This window comes from Sander lucioperca, chromosome 6, assembly GCF_008315115.2.
Source record: "Sander lucioperca isolate FBNREF2018 chromosome 6, SLUC_FBN_1.2, whole genome shotgun sequence".
Lineage (NCBI taxonomy): Eukaryota > Metazoa > Chordata > Actinopteri > Perciformes > Percidae > Sander > Sander lucioperca.
Genome location: NC_050178.1, coordinates 3,516,206 through 3,535,036, shown reverse-complemented (window position 1 = coordinate 3,535,036; position 18,831 = coordinate 3,516,206). Strand labels below are relative to the sequence as shown.

The following is an 18,831-nucleotide window of genomic DNA, read 5'->3' as shown; positions in this document are numbered from 1 at the left end:
TGTGGTCTTGTATACGGCTCTGTGACAAAATGTAGTTAATAAATAGTTGATATTATGTTTTCATGATGCATGTCCGTGAACAAGTTTTATCAAGTTGACAAACTACAGCATGCAGTACCGAATTAATACGCAGAGTGGCATTAAAGAGTCATGTTGCCTTCACAGTCCGTCACTGAGGAACGGCTAACTTAGTCCAAGTAGAAACCATGGTAGAAATACTGCTTGGCTCATCTACATCACATCAGATTTTCCGTTTAACTGTGGGAAATTACCCCAATGCATAGCATCGCTACTAGTGAGTAACCTTTCCTGCTCATACTTCTCCAACAGCCCACAGCTTTCTGAGGACGGTCGACCCGACCCCATGTTGATGTTGCAGGGGCGGTAACGTTAGCCTTTTCTACACTCTTGTCGTCACGGCAGCTTTTTCATACAGTCTGTGTGTCTACCCACCGGCTGCTGAACCACCGACTCTTTTGAAGCTCACTCTATAAACCAACCTATTCGGGGTATATAACGCGGTTATTAACAAGATGGCTACGGAAAACTTGGAAATGAACGGTGATGGTGACCGAAACGGCAACGCGGAGGTAAGTTAAGGCAGCGCTGGTGCCAGTTAAAAAGGGCAGCACGTAGCCTGTGGTCTGTATGTAAAGCTACCATTAATATCCCAGTCAGGTTCGGTCAAAGCCAAATCCACTCAGAAACATTCCCAAGTCGGAGATATTCGTCGGGTACAGGATATCTACGGCTGCCTGGGTTTCACCCATCTGTCCCATCATACCATCATCAGTTCACACATCATAGTCGTGTTTGTTGTTGACAAGTGTCATTTAGAGAATTCATCAAGCTAATAGTGACCGGTAAGCAGATTAGCTCTTGTTTCAGAGCTAATTTTAACGTTTCACTAACATTAGTTAACAAAGCAACTTGTTTTTGTGTTGTTCGCCTAGTTTGTCTCTGTTCTGCTGCTGTAGGCTCAGTTTACACTTAATGATAGACGATACAGCAGACCATGGGGGTGTAGGTTCGTACAATCGTCGCTCTGTAAAGGAATCCAGGCAGGTGGGTCGACTCAGCCAGTCACCCAAACCCCTGTGTTGTGTTAGCATAGCCTGGTCAAGTGTCGATACTGTGGGATCAGAGGTTTCCCCAAAAGCCAATGATAACCTCAATGCATACCGAGTTATTAATGAACGCGGTGGTATAATATAATCAAGTACATTCTGTGGTCATTTGGTCAAAACTTTCAATAGGAAGTGGTCTCTACAATAAAAAGTCAAAGCCTGTGTCACTGGGGATTATCTTCATGTTCACTTCTGTTGAACAAAATTAATCTACAACTATTTTATTTTGAATTGTTGAAGTAATTTTATAATTATCTTTTTAACTTCTCTCTTTTATATCATTTTAAATGGAATATTACGTGCATTTGTATTGTTAGTTGGATAATTGGAAGATGTCATATTGTGCTCTGGAAACTTGTGATGGGCGCTTTCCTTTAACCAGTAATTAACAAAGTTTTTAATTGATACTAAAAAATAATAATAATTAGTTGCAGGCCTACTTGTTTCTGAGCTTCCATAACCTTCACTGCTAGGGGAATTAACATTGAAAATTTGGAATAGCTAAAGCTATATTTTATACATATTACCAATAACTTCTTGTTCTGGGAAGCATGCGTCCCCAGTTGTCAAGACGTTAAGACATCATAGATAATGTCTGTGGGCTTTACAGGGCCACAAGCAGCAACAGTCCCAGTTATCTCGGAAGACAACGTAAGACTAAGATCCTCCCAAGAACACCAGCACATAAGCGGAAAAAAATAAATAAGACCTTTGAAAAGGAAATTTAAAGGGAGATCACCACTTCTTGGAAAGCCTGGGGTGCATAGGGAGCCATACGTGGGAAGAAGGCACTTACAAATAAAAATAAAAAAAGAAAGAAAGAAAATAAAGCTGTAAAAGTAAAAGATTTAGTGGGTGACAGCTAGTGACTCTGACACCCGTCTCCTGGTTTACCACAAGAGCCCCCTTTTCCTCTGTGGCCTGGCAGGTTTTCAGAGGTGAAAAAAGAGGAAGATGTTGCCAACCTGGGCACAAGGGTGGCATTGTTGGACTCTCTAAACTAAACTCCACCCAATGAAAACCTGAGCACTGACCTGAACTGCACATTAGGAGAAACAGGGGTCTCGGCAATGCCCCTGGTTTCCTGTGATGTAATATTCATAATGTGTTTTTAAATGAACCATGTACCACAGACTCATTTCTAGGCCTGTCGCAATATGCAATAAATCAAGTAATCGCATAATAAATAAAAATGAGCTTGAGAATTTTTAAATGGAAATTATCGCGGCCGGAAAACATTCCATTTTATTTATTGTTTTTTGTTGTTTTGTTCATTTATTATGGATATTTAAAATGTCTTCCAGTTCCAGTGTTAAATATTCTTTAGAAATAAATGTGTATTGATCTTTGAAAAGGTGTACCTGCATTATTATGCCATTATCATTATATTAGATGAAAATGGTCTCAGAACGACAGTATTATCGTTTATCGCAATAATTACTGGGACAATTTATCGTCCAGCAAAATTTGTTATCGTGACAGGCCTACTCATTTCACCTGTTAGACAAATGTAAATCATTTCTTTGTTGTACCACAATAAGGAAGGACATTTTTTCCTCAACCTTTCTCGATTTGATTGTCAAAGACACATGGAATTCTGCTTCCTTTCCCACAACACAACATATTGCATATTTTGTTTTATTTATTAAAGAAATATAGAATGAGACTGTGAGCTTCATTTTTGTGGTAAGTCTCTCAAATAATTGATTTCAAAATACTTCTGTTGAATGTTTTATAGCCAAAATACATTTGTGATCTGCTGCTACATTATGAAGCGTCCAGACCTCTCAGGTCTTCTGGGACAGGTCTGCTTTCTGTCCCCAGAGTCAGAACTAAACACGGAGAAGTAGCGTTCACTTTTTATGCTCCACATATCTGGAACAAACTCCCAGAAAACAGCAGGTCTGCTGCAACTCTCAGTTCTTTTAAATCAAGGCTGAAGACTTTGCTTTTTGATGCTGCCTTTGTTTAAGTAATTTTCATTTCTTACACTGCTCTGTAACTTTTATTCTTGTATTTCATACCTGTCTTATATTCTCCTTAATTGTTTTTAACTGCTATTTTTAATGTTTTAGCCATGTAAAGCACTTTGAATTGCCTTGTTGCTAAAATGTGCTATATAAACAAAGCTGTCTTGCCCTGCCTTAAGTGCATGCTTTCACATGTGCTTACTGTATGCATGGTGTATTTGTAACATATTCATAAGCATTATTTACTCACTGTTTCCACTGCATTTGTGTGGAGGCCACTCTCATGTTTCAGATATATGACCTGGTCAGCCTGAAAAAGGCATAAAGCAAATATTTTTGACCTTTGGACAGAAAACAACTCAGTGACCTTCCGAGTAATGGGTGTTTCCTGTTTGAATTAAGCCACTCTACACTTTCATTTCCATACAGATTCCTTCCTTGTGATTGCACAAATCTGGGTCTTACGTTCGCCATCATGCTGATCAGTTCTGATATAATTCATTGTCATATGTGAATTTAGATTATTGTGGTTTTTCATTATGTTGGACTGTTAGCTTTGATGAAAAAGTCCCTGTTTGTGCCGACATACTTCTGTAATTTCTTATGCCTTCTGTAAGAGGCTGCAAAACAATCCCCACATATCCAGCTATACAGTTCCCAGGGGGGGAATCATACTTTCCAATCAGTCAGTCTTTCCAGTTAGATATGTATGAAATCCAATATGATGGCAGCAGCTGAGTGCTTTCATTTCCTCCGTGTTAAGTAACTTTTGAAATACCATGTTTACACAAGTGTCAGGGCAAGAAATGATGTGCTTTTACAGAGTGAGTGTCAAAGTGAAAATTGTCAATATTTTGGTTTCTATATGTGGTAACTCTCTGTGCACTGGCAGCGAGTGTATTAAGTTAGATGAGGGTTGTTGAGTTTAAAGATACCTGAGACACTTCATCTCAGAATCATTAACTGGCATCTGATGACTATATTTTATGTTATTTATATGTATATTACATATACCCTAAAGGAGCCATTAATAAAAGAATATTAGAAATACATTTGACCAAGCTTTTTCCAAATATCACATTTCTACCCGTAACTTATGTTTCGTACTGATGTCAGGGTTTGTGTTTGCGTTCAGGTCCCGCTGCGAGGCCGCTGGAGGCAGCAACAGGGGCCTCTGAACATGAACCATTATGCCAATAAGAAGAGTGCAGCAGAGAGCATGCTGGACGTGGCTCTTCTGATGGCTAATGCCTCACAGATGAAGGCTGTGCTGGAGCAAGGACCAGACTTCACCTTCTATGTTCCCCTCATTACTCTCATTAGTATCTCCCTCATCCTGCAAATCATCGTGGGAGCTCTGCTCATCTTCATTGGTAAGTGTGGAGCCTTCTAGGTCTATTTGGCAAACTTTAGCATTCACAAATTGTTAATGTCCTCTGTTGCACACAAACGTGTTTTAGTGTCTTCTACTGCAACGCTGTGTAAACAAGTACGTGTGGTATTATGTTTATTCAATTTACTTTGTTTCAATAATATCAACACTGAGGTAACATAAAGAAAATATGTGTACAGAGTCAAAGCACTGTGTGAGAAACTCAGTACTCAACCTTCCCATGCTTCGTGTGACACTGAAGTTACACATGCACACACATTGAACCCTTGTGTTGACTTTGGGTCAAATTGACCCGTTTTCAATTTTTGTTTTAGATCAGAAAATATGGGATGTAGAAATAAGTGCTGAAAATGTGTGGAAGAAAAATGTAACAATTTAAAACGCTGGAAAAAGCAAAAACAAACTGTGAAAAAAAAGGCGTAAAAACGTCGAAAAAAAAGTGTTTTTTTCAAGGTTGACAGGAAGACAACACAAGGGTTAAGGGCGTTTTCACAACTGAAAGTCCGAACGAACCAAATTAAGTTAAGTCACAAGTGTGACTTTTGTGCCTGCGGTTACAGCCAAAAGCAGTTTCAAAACCCGTACTTGTAACAATGTGTATGCATGTGGAACATAGGCAACAACTGTTTTTAATTTGTACTTAGATGTTCACAAAGCTGTTTTTTTTTTTGTTTCTAAGTCTTTGTGTAACCTCACTGTTGATATCATTTATGCAGAAATTTAATTTGGACATGGTCATTTTTTCTCGCTACAACTACAAATATTATTTTCTACAAATTTACAAACTTGAATTTCTCAAGCAGAGTTGTTTCCAAAGGTCTACAAAGGGTGATTTACAACCACATGCTTTGAAATCATTCATGCACACCATTTCACAAGCACAAAATCCTGCTTACGCTTATTTGGACACAAATCTGGGAGCACAAGTATGTCTTCCCCTTACATTGGTGACCTCCCTCTTCCCCTCTGTCCTTATCTTATCCTCACAGAGACACTGTTGTGACTGAGAGCTGAGTTTAGAGAGCCACAGCAGGAAGAAATGCCTCTGCTGTCAGCTGTTTCCAGTTTTAAAGTGCTCTCTTGGGCAATTGTATTATGTTATTTACCAACACTAAGATGGCCAGTAAAAAATACAGACTTATCCTCTGTCAAAAAGAAATTTCTCTTTTCAAACAAGCGAGACATGTAATGCCCTAATGGAGGAAGAAGCTAATTATTCACCTGTGGGTGCTGTCAGATGCTGTTAATATATAGCATAGTGTGCAGTACTTATTACTTCACCTCTAATCTGACAGGAAACTCTGTGCTACCGCCTTGTGGGGAAAGATCATTCCTACTGACAAAGCAAAACTCAGTAATGTCCTTGATTCATTTTCTTGTTTTGTCAGTTAAGTGGAACCTGAATGATGAAAGCATGCACTACAAGCTGAACATCATGGAGAATTTCGCCACAGCCTTCGTCTTCATCATAGTCGTGGTCAACGTATTCATCACAGCCTTTGGAGTCCAGCGGCCCAACCCAAGTGGTTGATCACCCTTGACGTGACTCTCCGTGCCTGCTGATCAACTTAGTAAAGATGGACTTCCACATTGTTTATGCTAATGAACAGGATATTTATTCACCAAACTAAATGGCTAGTATATAACATACTGAGGATCAGGTAGTGTGTGTGTGTGTGTGTGTGTGTTTGTGTGAGTGAGTGAGTGAGAGAGGAGTTACCTTCTCTAACTATGGCTATGGACAAATTTGTGGTCAGTTTTCATTGTATGTGTTTCTCTTATCATGCTCAGGTTACTGATGCAAATAAGTGATTGCCTTTACTTGCTAACAAATATCAGGAGCAATATACTGTACGTCAGTCACAACCATTGTGAATGTTTCCTGGGGGGAAAAAAAGACATTCTGTTGTTATTTTGAAATGTATCAGTATCTGTCAGTCTAAACCTAATGTATGTCTACAGCTTAAAAAAAAAAAGTATAACGCCACAGTATAATCCAAATGACATTCTGAATAGTAAGTGCATCAGGAGCCATCTTGGCCTACTGCTGTTCATGAGGTAGAACATGATGCAATATGGGGGGGGAATGTTTAAACTGTTTCCACTGTTATAAAGCTCAACCAATTAATGAATGGTGAGTTTACATGCTGCAAGTGCAATGCAAAGTATAGTGTGTAATGTTTAAACTGTTTACCTGTATATTAGTTAATGTATTTATGTTTCCATTGAAGTATATAGTGTATGTAGTTACTTTTAGGCATTTTTAAAATCACTTTTTTAAGGACCAAATATTTTTTAAACCTTTTACTACATGAACTCTTATAAATAAAACTTCAGAAGTGATAATATGTGTTTATTGCCCTGTTTATTCTTATGCTTTTTTTGTGTTATGTTTTAATTGTACAAAGAAAAAAGTCTCAGTCCTACAAATGATGGCACTTTTATATTTAAGGCATTTTTACACAACACAGTACACACAGAATGTGACAAACTGTCAGGCACTGAACTTAAATAGTAGACATTAATTGACAAACATCAGAAATCAATTATCAACATTTCTTTTTAGAGTAATATTACAAAATTGTTGAGTACAAGAATAACAACAAGGCCATGCACATTGAATAAATGTTTTTCGGTGTTTTAGGTATTGGCTTCTGAGATCCTGAACTTTAACCATAAAGAAAACCACAAAGAAATACAGTTTAACAAAGCACCATCATGCTAGTTACTGGTATGTTTAGAGACCCTTCTCTAGTCATACATTTTAAAGAAATTGTTTACAAATAGCCTGAGAAATGTCATCAAAATCTGCCTGATTGGGGTAAATTAATTTAATGCTAGTCTTATTTTTAAAAAAGCTTATCAGAAACTAACTTAGTATAAACTCGGCAGTAAGGCACAGTAGGAACAAAATATTATCCACACTATCAATAGCTGGTACTTTTACTTAAACGGTCACAAACTGAGTGTACAACTTCTGTGCGATAGACAGCAGACCTAGCGTAAACGTTAAAGTAATCTTCCGTGTCTGCAGCAGTGGGCTAAATAAATGCCACAGGCCAAAATGGTAAAATAAAAGTTCCTATCCTACCCGACCCAGCGGAAACAAAAGACACGGGAATATATGCAGGCATGCTTCCGATCTTTGACTACATGGCGAAAACAAAAGGCATGGTTTGAGATCCGTGAATAATAAGCATCGTTTAACTAAAGTCAAAATTATACAAATGAAAAAATATGGTTATAGATGCCACGAAGTAGGTGGCAGTGCCTTAACCGTATGTGTGTTGATGGCCACTAGGGCCAATTCCATCCTTGTCAAGGGGAGTGCTAACCTTCTCTCCTTTCATACAACACGCTTCAATAGAGTAACACGTCACTATATATATACTGTAATATGCAACTTGGTTTCACTTACGGTGCAATTCCCGGGTTATATTAATACCTACATTTGTTAAACACAGCTGTTGTATTACAGGTTGATATGTGTTAACGAATCATTATTACTAATCTTCATTCGATATTAGTATGTTTTGGATTATATATCTATGGTTTTGGATTAGGTAGTAACTCTACCCATAATGCACTGCGCTAGTAGACCGGGATATCATTGGTAGAAGCAATCATGTGACTGCAAAGTCCGTCTAAAGTATCATCAAAGATGCTTTCTGAACCGTCTCTGGTATTACTATACAGACACGGCTCGATATTATTTCTGTCTGTTCACATTACTCTTTTTTGTCTAAACGTGAGCAGCAGAATTTCGAGACGCTCTTATGAAACCAAAAGAAGCCAACACATTAGTGCAGTTTAGTGATGTAGTTCACTTTTGGCCACAAGAGGGCGGTTATGTTCTACAAAGAGCTCTGTCTCATCTTTGTTTCTAACTCAATTTGGGGAGTACAGGAGAGTACAATACAAGAGTATTTAGGTATGCTTGACATCAGTGGTAACTGAGCAGAAAAGTAAGTATAATTCTTAATTACCAAAAATAAATGTAATACATTATTCTTAGCACAAGTGTAAGGAAGCACATACACTGCAGGTTGTTGCTTTCTGCATTGAAGGATAATTATTATATGGCTGCAAAATGTACTGATGCATTTGAGGTTATCATGCTGGAAAAATCGGATCGTATATAGTCAAGAATGTACCTCTAATTGTTAATATTTTGTTATTTAAAATCCCTCATTTTGTCACTATTGCAGTCAATATTTTCATTGTTTAATTGGTTTGTAAAAGCATTTTATGCCACATTTGAAGGTTGTAGCGAGAACAACTTGTTTAATCAGGTTGTTTTTGAATTCACTGTGTTCATCCCTCGAGTGTATTCAGTCCCTTTAAGCCACTTAAATAGGTATCAACGTATGAGGAAATAAGAGCAAAGTGCCAAATGTAGCTCTAAATTTACCCCATCTTTCTCATTTTAGATCACACGCAAAATAGTAAATACAACTGTGTACAAAATTAGTACTCAACTGCGGAAAAAAATATATAGTGTGTTGTGCTTTGGTACAAGTAGCGTTCATAAGAGGAGTACTGCTGAAGCACCTGGTGTGAAGGAGTCCCCCCCCTTACTTCATGAGGCTTTCTTCAGTGTACCATATGAGAACCTCCTGAGCTTTTCTTTTCAATCCCAGGGCCGCCATCCCAAGGGCCCGGCTACCTCCCGTCACTTTAGCCTCTACAGAACAAAGACACCATCTTTATAACACTGAATTAACAGCATTAAGTGGACTCATATTTTCAAAAGCATGCACGCTAAGGTTGATATACGTTAACTAGCCAATAATACGTAAAATATCTGATTATCACAATTGCAATGTTAGATGATGTTAAAAAACTTAAAAAGCTGCTTACCACTGTAGTAATAGAGTAAAGCCATTCCCACTGCAACGCTGAAACAGCCCAGAAAGAAAAGGGGACCTGGAAAGAGGTAAACACATAACAAAATAAATTCAATTAATTATCTGGTGTGTGTCAGTGCTAAATAACTACCTGACACACTTCTAGCCTGGAAAAAGTTTGGATCACACTGACTATTCCAGAATATATTTGGTGATTTTGAAGGTCATCACATTAAATCATCTACTGATTATCTTATGATCTTGCTTCACAACATTTAACAATATCAGTTTAATAGTTTGAATAGTAACCGTTTCAACATTGCATACACATTGACATACATTCTTTTTTTCCCCCCCAATCTCTTTATTGTTTTTCCAAGAACACATTTGTATCTCCCTAGACACATTCCTAAGTAGCAGAAAATTCTATCCCTTCAAAAACCGCCGTCCCCAGAATAATAACCCAACTCCAACTTTATAAGAGAATGGGAAAAAAAGGAAAAACAGAATTCACAAATTTACTAAATGAAACATTCTTAATACCCACACCTATCTCCAAAGAAGCACTAGGGTGTAGCAGTTTGGAGGTGTATTTCCCCATATGCCTATATAAACATACACAAAAGAACAGCACTCCTAAAGCAACAGGGTGAATATGCATTCAAATATTCTAAACATCAGTTAACTGAGGTAATTAAAGTTTGCAATGGAGAGCAAGTGCATGGTAATGTAGGGCACCTCAGAGATCTAAGGCCACATACATCCTTTTACATAACATTTTACCTCTGTCGTTCTGAACATATCTCTGTTGGTAGACTCGTGGATAAGCGAGTGGATCTAAGGAATCTGGAGGCGGGACAGATACGTTTTAGTGTGGGCATAAAATGTAGAATATACTAGAATATAAAACTAAATATGTATAGTACATTCTGTAATATCCAAATAATGAATAAATATCACACATGATATAGAGAAGCGTTTTTTGGGGACTAACCTCTGAGGCGGAGCCGTGTGGGCAAGCTGTAGTACACCTCCTCTACATGCAAGTGAAGAGCTCTGTAAAACTCCCTACATGCTTCCTCTCCTTTCCCCTGCAGGTGTGACAGGAGCTCACCCACTCGAACACTTGTGGGCACGTCCAAGTTTCGAAACTGGATAACAATAACAACAGACATATTAGGATATTTTCTATTCCCCAGATGGATATATCCTTTCCTGGAGTGCTTGCTGGCAAAGCTTGCAAAAGCCAAGATGAAGCATCTCCACTGGAATTATTTTAGAAATTCTTTTATTGTCAACATTGACTGTTATATGTCATATTGAAGTGTTGTTTCATCATGTTTTCATATTATCGTATAATTTGTAAATCTGAGACATTCTTTTCTTGGTACAGTTTTGGACCTGAATGTATCTGTATCACCAATCAGATGCTTGAGATGAAATCATTTTGCATGCACTGATATAACATAACTTTGCACATTTACTTAAGAAATTGTAAATATGCTGGTTGAATTACAATTTTAAGGTATTTCTACTTTCCTGCAGTTTTTCCATCTTATTCTACATCATTCTTTTACTTAATTTCAGGGGGAAATAATGTATTTCTTACGCCATTACATTTATCTCTAAGCTATAGTTACCAATTACTTTACAGATTAAGATTCTGCAATTATTATAGAATAATTTACAGCACATATTCAGCTGCAACATTAAATGTTTATAAAATACACCAGTAATAATAAAGTAATATAACATTGTCAGGGTCATTCTGCCGCATAATGAATACTTATTGAACATTTTGCAAATACAACTTTGCAGTAGATTTTAATGCAGAACTTTTACTTAAAACTGAGCATGTTTACACTGTGGTAATACTTTAACTTGATCTCTTCCACCACTGCCTGCATGTGACCAGGTACTGTGTATGAGGACTCACTTTGGTGGCCTCCTTGTCTGAGAGGATCTGCGGGTAGATTCTGTTGAGCTGCAGGATGAGTTTGTCCAGCAGCTCGGTGTCCAGTCTCCGGTCAGCTTTGAGGAAGGCGCTGTCCTCTATCAGCTGCTCATGAAAACTGTCTGTCCATGTTAGCAGAGACAAGTTAAAAACCATTACTTAGTAGGCTACATCAGCAAGACCCTGCCATACCCTGTTTGAAAACAGGCTAGCTTTTTCATTGAAAGGGAACGTTACGGAAAAATGACATTATCTCCAGTCTTTCCTCGTAACGGTGGCAGGAGAGGAGTGTGAGGACATGGAGGATCGGGAATGTTACGAAACAACATTTGTTGACAGCTAACCTGACGGTTGACAGCAAATTGAAAACTAATGCTCTTCTTTCTAATGGCAAATGTGTTGTTGAGAAACTTTTCAGAAACAGGAGTTGGACTGAGACGTTAACGTTACATTGTCAATGGCAAAGCGAGGCAACCGTTGAGGTCGTTAGCGCTGTGTGGTAGCTAGCTAATGTTCGTGGTCTGGACCTGATAAGAAGATATTAAAGCAGAAGGCTAACTGCATGGTAAGATAAGCGTTAGTTTTCGTTAAAGAAAGACACAAACCTCCCATTGTGGAGTCCCCTCTGTCCTTTGTGTGGACACGCCCCCTGACGTCACCTCGTAGGCAGGGAGTGGCTGACGTTAACGTCTTCAAAGAAAGGGAAAAAAACACTTTCCTTTTACATCCATGGAATGAATGTAGCGAAGGCTAAGCTAGGCAATAACGTTTTCATTTATGTTGACCTATATGAACTAAGTTTTATACAAATATACTGACATTTATTTTCAACAAAACTGGTCATTTTGTTGTAACTAGGGGGTAAATATATTCTAAATTCCAATGTAACAATATGTTTCATTGTAAATCTCAGTATTTAAATGAGTAAATTTCAGTAAATGTTTAAACAACTACACTAAACAACAAACAAAACATGTGTACATTGCTGTAAAATGAAAAGCTTATTGGTACATGTTATTATCATTAAGTGTGAGGCCTATACTTAGTGTATTATTCATTTATATGTTTATGTTATGTTAGTATGCACAATAACTCACTTTGCATTCAGCTGATTGGTCTGTATGTTTCAGAAAAAAAGTAATGTACACAGGCAAAAAAACAGGCAATAGTACAGCCATTACTCAACCCACAGAACCATCGATATTGTACTCACTACTGACAAGTAATACAGGATGAGTCTGTATTATCTAAAAAAAAAAAAATGTTTGTATTTTATTTCTCAGGGAAATAATAGCTTTATTGTAAAATGACTATGGCATAGTAGTTAACTTGTTTAATAAAAAAGAAGAAAAATCTCACTATTGTGAAAGTTAGATTTATTTCTTCACCAGCCATAACTGTTAGCAGAGACAGTCGCCCACAATCATGAGTTTTGCTAGTGTTTTACCACAAGTTCAGTCAATCAGTATTCTGACCAGCCACCTCCACTCCAACTCCCTTATGAAACAAAAAGGATAATGACATCCTGTAGTCTGAACAGTGTCAAATAAATACAATTGCAGTAATAGTAAAAACAAATAAAATCAATTAGGACAAAGTATGAGCAACAATGTGTACAATATATATATTTTTTTACATAGCATAAACATTTAGTAGTTTTTTCTTGCCATGTTTGCAAATTGCACTTTAATAAACAAAAGACAAAATGGCACTGAAAGCTTGTTGTTTGCAGATTTTAGGACTTAGGTTTACAAAAAGTTGTATTAAAACAATTACATAAAAAAAAAAACCTCTCCTTCATGAGTGAAGTTTATGAATACTATTAACATCTGACCTTAACTTAGAAATACTTAAATAAAAAGCTTTGCATTAATACTTTTCCTTAGTTATAACAAGCATACATGAATTTGTAACAGTTCTGCCATGTCTAAAAAGGAGGCGCCCATTTCCACAAAATGTAGTAAGACCCTGAAACTGAAGCTCCATAGTTGCAGGATCATATAGTGAAAATAATATATTGCATTATTGTTTTATGGGCTGTTAGAAAGGCACCTATACATTAAAGGCCCAAAGGAAAACAACTAAGGCAGAAAAGTCTCTTGTGTTGGATTTCAATCAGTGAGTTTAAAATTCTCCTTTTAAAAGAATTACCACATCATCTCTGGATTTGTTCCTATGAAATACATAGGGATACAACATATGTTGAATCCCTAGAAAATGTCACATAGAATCTGGTAGATAAACATGCACATCTGGTAAAAACATTGTATAATACTTGAAACAATTAGTAGGATTTCTAGAAAGAAAGGGGAATCACCTAAGAGCAAATAAGTAAAACAAAAAGTGTGCAGTCAAGGTAACACAGGCAATGAGTAATCAGCAAAACACCCATCTTGATTCTTTCTCTGGTTCAATAATAATAGTGGTGCATATTGTTGGAAGACTCAAGGACTGCAGTGGGCAGCTGATGCGATGAGTCATTCTTTCTGCAGTCAAAATGTTCGACAATATTTTGCATACTTGTTTTGGCACTCTAAAACAAGACCCTTGGCAAATACTGTTGGATATGTTCTTGTGTTAGCGACAGCATGATTTGGACCATGATTAGAGAGTGAAGGAACCAGGGACACTGACGGACCTCCTTAAGCAGTCTTGGCATGATAGATTTACTGCAAATGGAAAGATACAAACAGAAGAAAATCACATTAAATTGATTGTTGACCGATTGTTGAAATTTCAATTTACACTGAATTACTGAGATGAAGTTTAATAATGAAAATAGCCGTTAGGAAAGTTAGATTGAAGCAGAAAGCAGAAGACTGATGTGTGTTGTGCATGCAGGCTTCAATAATGAGTGACTGATACTACAGGGAATGTGTCATCTCAAGAACATTTTCATTCAAATACAGTGGTTTAGACTTTTTGCTCTTGTATGCTGACATAAGCATTCAGAATTCAGAATTTATTTGATACAGAAAATAGAGAACAGCATCTTATGTGTTAAAGAAAAACACAACTATTGAAGTAAAAACTGAACATTGTTGAGAGTTTTTGTTTCTTAGTTTGTTTTGGTATTCAACTTGCATGAAATTCACAGTGGTACCATCATGTATTTGTTATCGATACATCACTAGCTGTTTCAGACCAGTGAGAGAAAAAGAAAGCTGTATTACGAACTGAGATTACATATAAATGAATGTTTTTAGAGAAATAAGGAGGTAGATGAAATATTTGCTGACAAATGTAAACAATAAAATCAAATGTTATTAAAAAAAATGAAAGAAATTGTATAACAAAACCTCTTGTGGCCAACTCTTCAGAAACGGTGTGTCATCCTCCTCATTGCGACCACCTCCCAAAAAATAACTCACCGGCACACTAACATGTCACAGAACTCAAACATGGATGAAAGCTTGGTACTTTCCATGACAAATTATAACAGCTTATATATATCACAGCGAATTTGAAAGGGATGCAGCCTGAAAGCAAATGTACTTTAAGTTGAATTAAAATTAGCACCCAGGTTTCTAGTTTTAAGTGGTTTTCAGGCCAAATAATGATATAAATATCACATGGAAAATAGGACTTATACTACTCCATGTTCAAGAGATCTGTGCCTTCCTTGTTGCCAACTAAAACTATATTCTGTATATTAATTGTACCATGAAGACAAAAGAAAGGAGTGGTTCTGCTCAACCAGTCTAACATTGTGAACACAACCATGTACTGTTACCAGTACAAAAGTATTAAGTAGAATTAATACTAGTATGCCATGTATTGGGTTAGAGTTATAATGGCTCCCAAAAGACAGCTTAGTGTTAGAAAAATGAGTGTATAGAAAGCCTGAGAGAAATACAAATCTTAAAAATATATAGAGTAGTTTAAAAAGGCCACATACAGCCTTGCAGCAGAACCCAGGGCCTCCGCTGATGCTTTGTGTCTCAGAGTTGGTTCTGCAGAACAGCTTCTGACTTACATGATGGTTGGAAGAGGCTCCCTTGGCCTTTGTTTTGCCCTTGCTTCCCACCGCTGTGGCACTGTTGCGGCGTGCCTGCTCATGGTCAAACTCCAAGTCTTCCAGGCGCTGAGTTAAAGCCAGTTTCTGCTGGATGGCCATACGTAACAGAGAGTTCAGGGTCTTCTTCTCATCTTCAGCAGCAACCAGCTGCCTCTGCATGTCATCCAGCTGGGTCACATACTCGTCGCACCTGAGCGCAAGAGAGGGGACATGTGGAGAAAAGAGCAAGAGAGGGGAAAAGAAACAAGAGATACACATTATTTCCAGCAGGTGGAGCAATTTGCCCTGAACTACTGCTGCAGTCACATGTTTTCTCCATTACCCAGACAGCATTTTCCAGATGGGAGGTCTCTGCTAGCTCACTCACACAAATATTACATCAGACTGTTCCCACAATGCTTTGTGTCTCTCACAAACATAGACACGGACATAAAATACTTGTGCAGAATAAGCGCTAAAGTTTTGAATTATTCTTTTCATTATTAGGAAAATATGCTGAAAACAGGCAGAATTAGCAGGATATAAAGAAATATCATTGCTCTTTTGGTACTTTTTGTAATGTTTCCTGTGACAGATACAGTACAGTACAATAGTTGTCGTGCATTATGGTGTGATGGCCACCAAGGTGCCACATGATTGTTAATTTCATGTGTGTCAGGGATAAAATAGAAACCAGTGATTATGTATAATCATACCTTGTAGCAAACATGGCTCGAAGAGAGGAGAACGTAGCAGCATCCTCTTTCAGAGCCTTGAGTTCATTGCGGAGCTTCGTTATTGTCTCAGTCACCATAGCCTTCTCGCTGTTATACTTACTCTTCAGGTTGGCCAGAGCAACCTCAGCTGTCTAAAAAGGGAATAAGATCTTATATAACTATTCATTCATTATTCATTCATGTCTTGCACTTTCGTCTAGTCTAAAATCAGTGGTTATTATTAGATAGCTAAGACTATTATCCCTTTCTGTTGTACTTGTCAGTTTGAGAAACAATGAACATCCTTCCTCTGAGAAACATACACAGCAGGCATGCATACACACACATATAGACACACTCAAAGTGGTCTTCTGACCTGTTTATTGGCCTTGAGCACAGCTCTGAGAGTGGCAATCTGTTCCCTTTTGGTGCTGAGCAGGGACTTCAATTTGAGGATCTCTTCCATGCAAGCATCTTTGTCCTTGTCTGCCACTGTGCCCAGCTCTAGATTGGCAAGTCTCTGACGTGACAGCTCTGTGGTGCGGTCCACTGCCTGCTGCAGGTGGCGGATCTGGTCCCTGATGATGGCTACGAGGTTATAGACGTTCATGGGTTCTGGCCGCTGCTCTCGGGCAGGGGTAGGTGTGGTGCTGCGGGAATTTTCCTGTTCAGTCTCAGTGATCAGCCCATTGGTGAGAAGTATGGAAGACTGGTGCTCCTTCTCTTCATGCCCCCTTCTTACTGTGGCCTTGCCTTCCTTGTAGTAGTCGAGCATGACACGGTTAGGGGTCTCATTGTTACACATACACACATGGTTGTAAAGATTGGCGAGCTCTTCACTGAAAGCTATGAGCTCGTCCTGGGCCACATTAAGGCTGCCGAGTGATTCTCCTGCAGCCTCGCTGACCAGACGCAGCTCCTTCTCCAGACGAGCCACCTCTGCTTGATCTGCTTGGCTAATCTTCTCCAGGGAAGCTAACTTTGACCTCAACTCCTGGACGTCGCTGTCCAGCCGCGCTCGCTCATGTTCATACTGGGTTCGACACTCCTCGTACTGTGACCTCAGAGTCTTCAGCTCCTGCCTCAACTCTCCAGCTTCAGACACCGCCACCGTGTATTTACACTGCAGAATCTCGGGTCCATTAATGTCCAGCTCGTAGTAGTCTCCGTCATCATGGCTGTCCCTGTCCTTTTCACTGTCGAGGGCAGACTGGCGCTCCTTACTGGCCTGAAGTTTCCTCATTGCAGTGAGGTTCTCAGTCAGCCTGTTGACCGTTTCCTTTTGCTCAGACACAGTCCCATAGGCCTGTTCCAGGTGCTTCTGGTTCTCCTGGAGAGAGTTGATCAGGGCCATTTTCTCCCGCTCCACCTAAACATGAACATAAAAACAAACACATTCAGTCAGTTTAAAAAACAAAAACAGAGCAAAAGCCATTTAGCTAGATGGAAGAATGCACATTTTGTTCTTCTCAACTTGCCCCATTACATCTAAGCCAGTACAGTTTGTGTCTTCAAATTCAACCAAATTGATTTCAGCAAATATCCCCAAATATCTATGTAAAAATGCATATGCAAGTGATATGGCCATAGATGATCAATAACCATGTATTTACACAGTGAGCACTTGATGGTGACAGTTAAAGCTCTGACTAGGTTGAGTGTACATGGTAATCTTGTGCAGCAACATTTTGAACTAACAAATCATATGTTTTTGCTGTTTTGACATGGGCAAAACTAAGGCTACGTTCACACCGCAAGTATTAATGCTTAATTCTGTTTTTTTTTGCTCAGATCCGATTTTTTGTTTGGCTGTTCACATTAGCTTTTAAAATGTGGCCTATATCAGATTCATGTGTGAACTGTTTGCGGTTTCGAACTGACCCACATGCGCAAAAGAACAGTAACAATGACATCAGACGCAGCACGCTGTTGCACTAAAGTTAGGGAGGTTAAGGAGGAAGTAAGCATTTTCGATTTTCAACTTTTATTTCAAAATGTAGCTTTAAGACTCTCCACCTTCCTTTGACACTGCAGCCACGTTCTCCTGTGTCCCCGTTCTTCCACTTCGTTTGCTATTTTTTCAAAAACTGAGCGGTTACGGTATGACCCTTCTAGTTTTGATTGAAGTATTTCCCCATACACTAATTAGGTCTAACACCTCACTCTCCCTCCATTGACTTGCTCCATCACTGTTCTCCATTTAGTAGGCCTAGTCAAGTTTTTAATTTCACTGTCTGTGTCTAGGGCTAACTCCCGTCGGCGCATAATTGTGACAAATGTCAATGTAGATTGACGTAAAAGTCGCATCAAATCCGCCTTGGTTGTTCACACTGTTGCCACATTGAAAAAAAATAATAATTAGAACCACATATGGAAGTGGTCTAAATCTGATTTAAAAAAAGCTAAATTTGGGTGTTCACACTACTTCTGAAGAAGTCTGACCTGGTCACTTGACCCTCCAAAAGAAAATCTGATTTGGGCCACTTTTGCCTGCAGTCTGAACGTAGCCTTAATAAATTCAGAACCTTCAATCCAAAAATCATTGTAGCCATCTTTCAAACAAAATGTGGCATTAGTCAATAAATAGTAATGTATATGTTCTGTATTCTCTTTAGATTCATTTGACAGGGTGAAGAGAATGAGCACTGTGCATTTAATAAGCTTCGTCTATTCTGGTCTAATAAATACACGAGTGAATCACTTGAACACACAATAAAAGAGTGATTGCCACTAATGTTAATATGGCAAAATAATATTTGAGGCTCTGCACTAAAGCTCAACCAAAAGTTTATTTTATATAAATGTCTGTGATAAATGAAGATGTTGT

General features: G+C 38.3%; 3 protein-coding genes and 1 non-coding gene across 5 annotated transcripts in view; 1 reads left to right on the top strand and 3 right to left on the bottom strand.

Annotated features, from left to right (window-relative positions):
• Positions 1-236: 236 nt before the first annotated feature.
• Positions 237-6,466, top strand: ninj1 (ninjurin 1). Its single transcript, XM_031287636.2, has 3 exons — positions 237-590; positions 4,233-4,470; positions 5,879-6,466. Exons 1-3 carry the CDS (start codon positions 534-536, stop codon positions 6,019-6,021), a joined length of 438 nt encoding a protein of 145 aa, XP_031143496.1. The 5' UTR covers positions 237-533; the 3' UTR covers positions 6,022-6,466.
• Positions 6,467-6,838: 372 nt separating this feature from the next.
• Positions 6,839-11,999, bottom strand: card19 (caspase recruitment domain family, member 19). 2 transcript variants are annotated; one of them, XM_031287614.2, is made up of 6 exons: positions 11,897-11,998; positions 11,274-11,413; positions 10,332-10,488; positions 10,121-10,183; positions 9,351-9,416; positions 6,839-9,174 (listed from the first exon to the last, which is right to left on the bottom strand). In XM_031287614.2, the coding sequence occupies exons 1-6, from the start codon at positions 11,901-11,903 to the stop codon at positions 9,065-9,067; spliced, it is 543 nt and encodes a 180-aa protein (XP_031143474.1). In that variant the 5' UTR covers positions 11,904-11,998; the 3' UTR covers positions 6,839-9,064. The 2 variants fall into 2 exon arrangements, with proteins under 2 accessions (XP_031143474.1, XP_035857925.1); XM_036002032.1 differs by lacking the exon at positions 10,121-10,183 and having other exon boundaries at positions 11,897-11,999.
• On the bottom strand, positions 7,720-7,847 carry LOC116041738. The gene has a single exon (XR_004103014.1). It is a non-coding gene; the product is annotated as a U6atac minor spliceosomal RNA (small nuclear RNA).
• A 651-nt stretch (positions 12,000-12,650) lies between the features above and the next one.
• Positions 12,651-18,831, bottom strand: part of LOC116041558 (protein bicaudal D homolog 2-like) — a 16,898-nt gene continuing 10,717 nt past the window's right edge. The window contains exons 5-8 of the mRNA XM_031287501.2: positions 16,381-17,373; positions 16,005-16,156; positions 15,268-15,499; positions 12,651-13,960 (exon numbers count right to left, since the gene is read on the bottom strand). Coding sequence (XP_031143361.1) covers positions 13,958-13,960; positions 15,268-15,499; positions 16,005-16,156; positions 16,381-17,373 — 1,380 coding nt within the window. The 3' untranslated portion in view covers positions 12,651-13,957. The remainder of the gene's footprint in view (positions 13,961-15,267; positions 15,500-16,004; positions 16,157-16,380; positions 17,374-18,831) is intronic.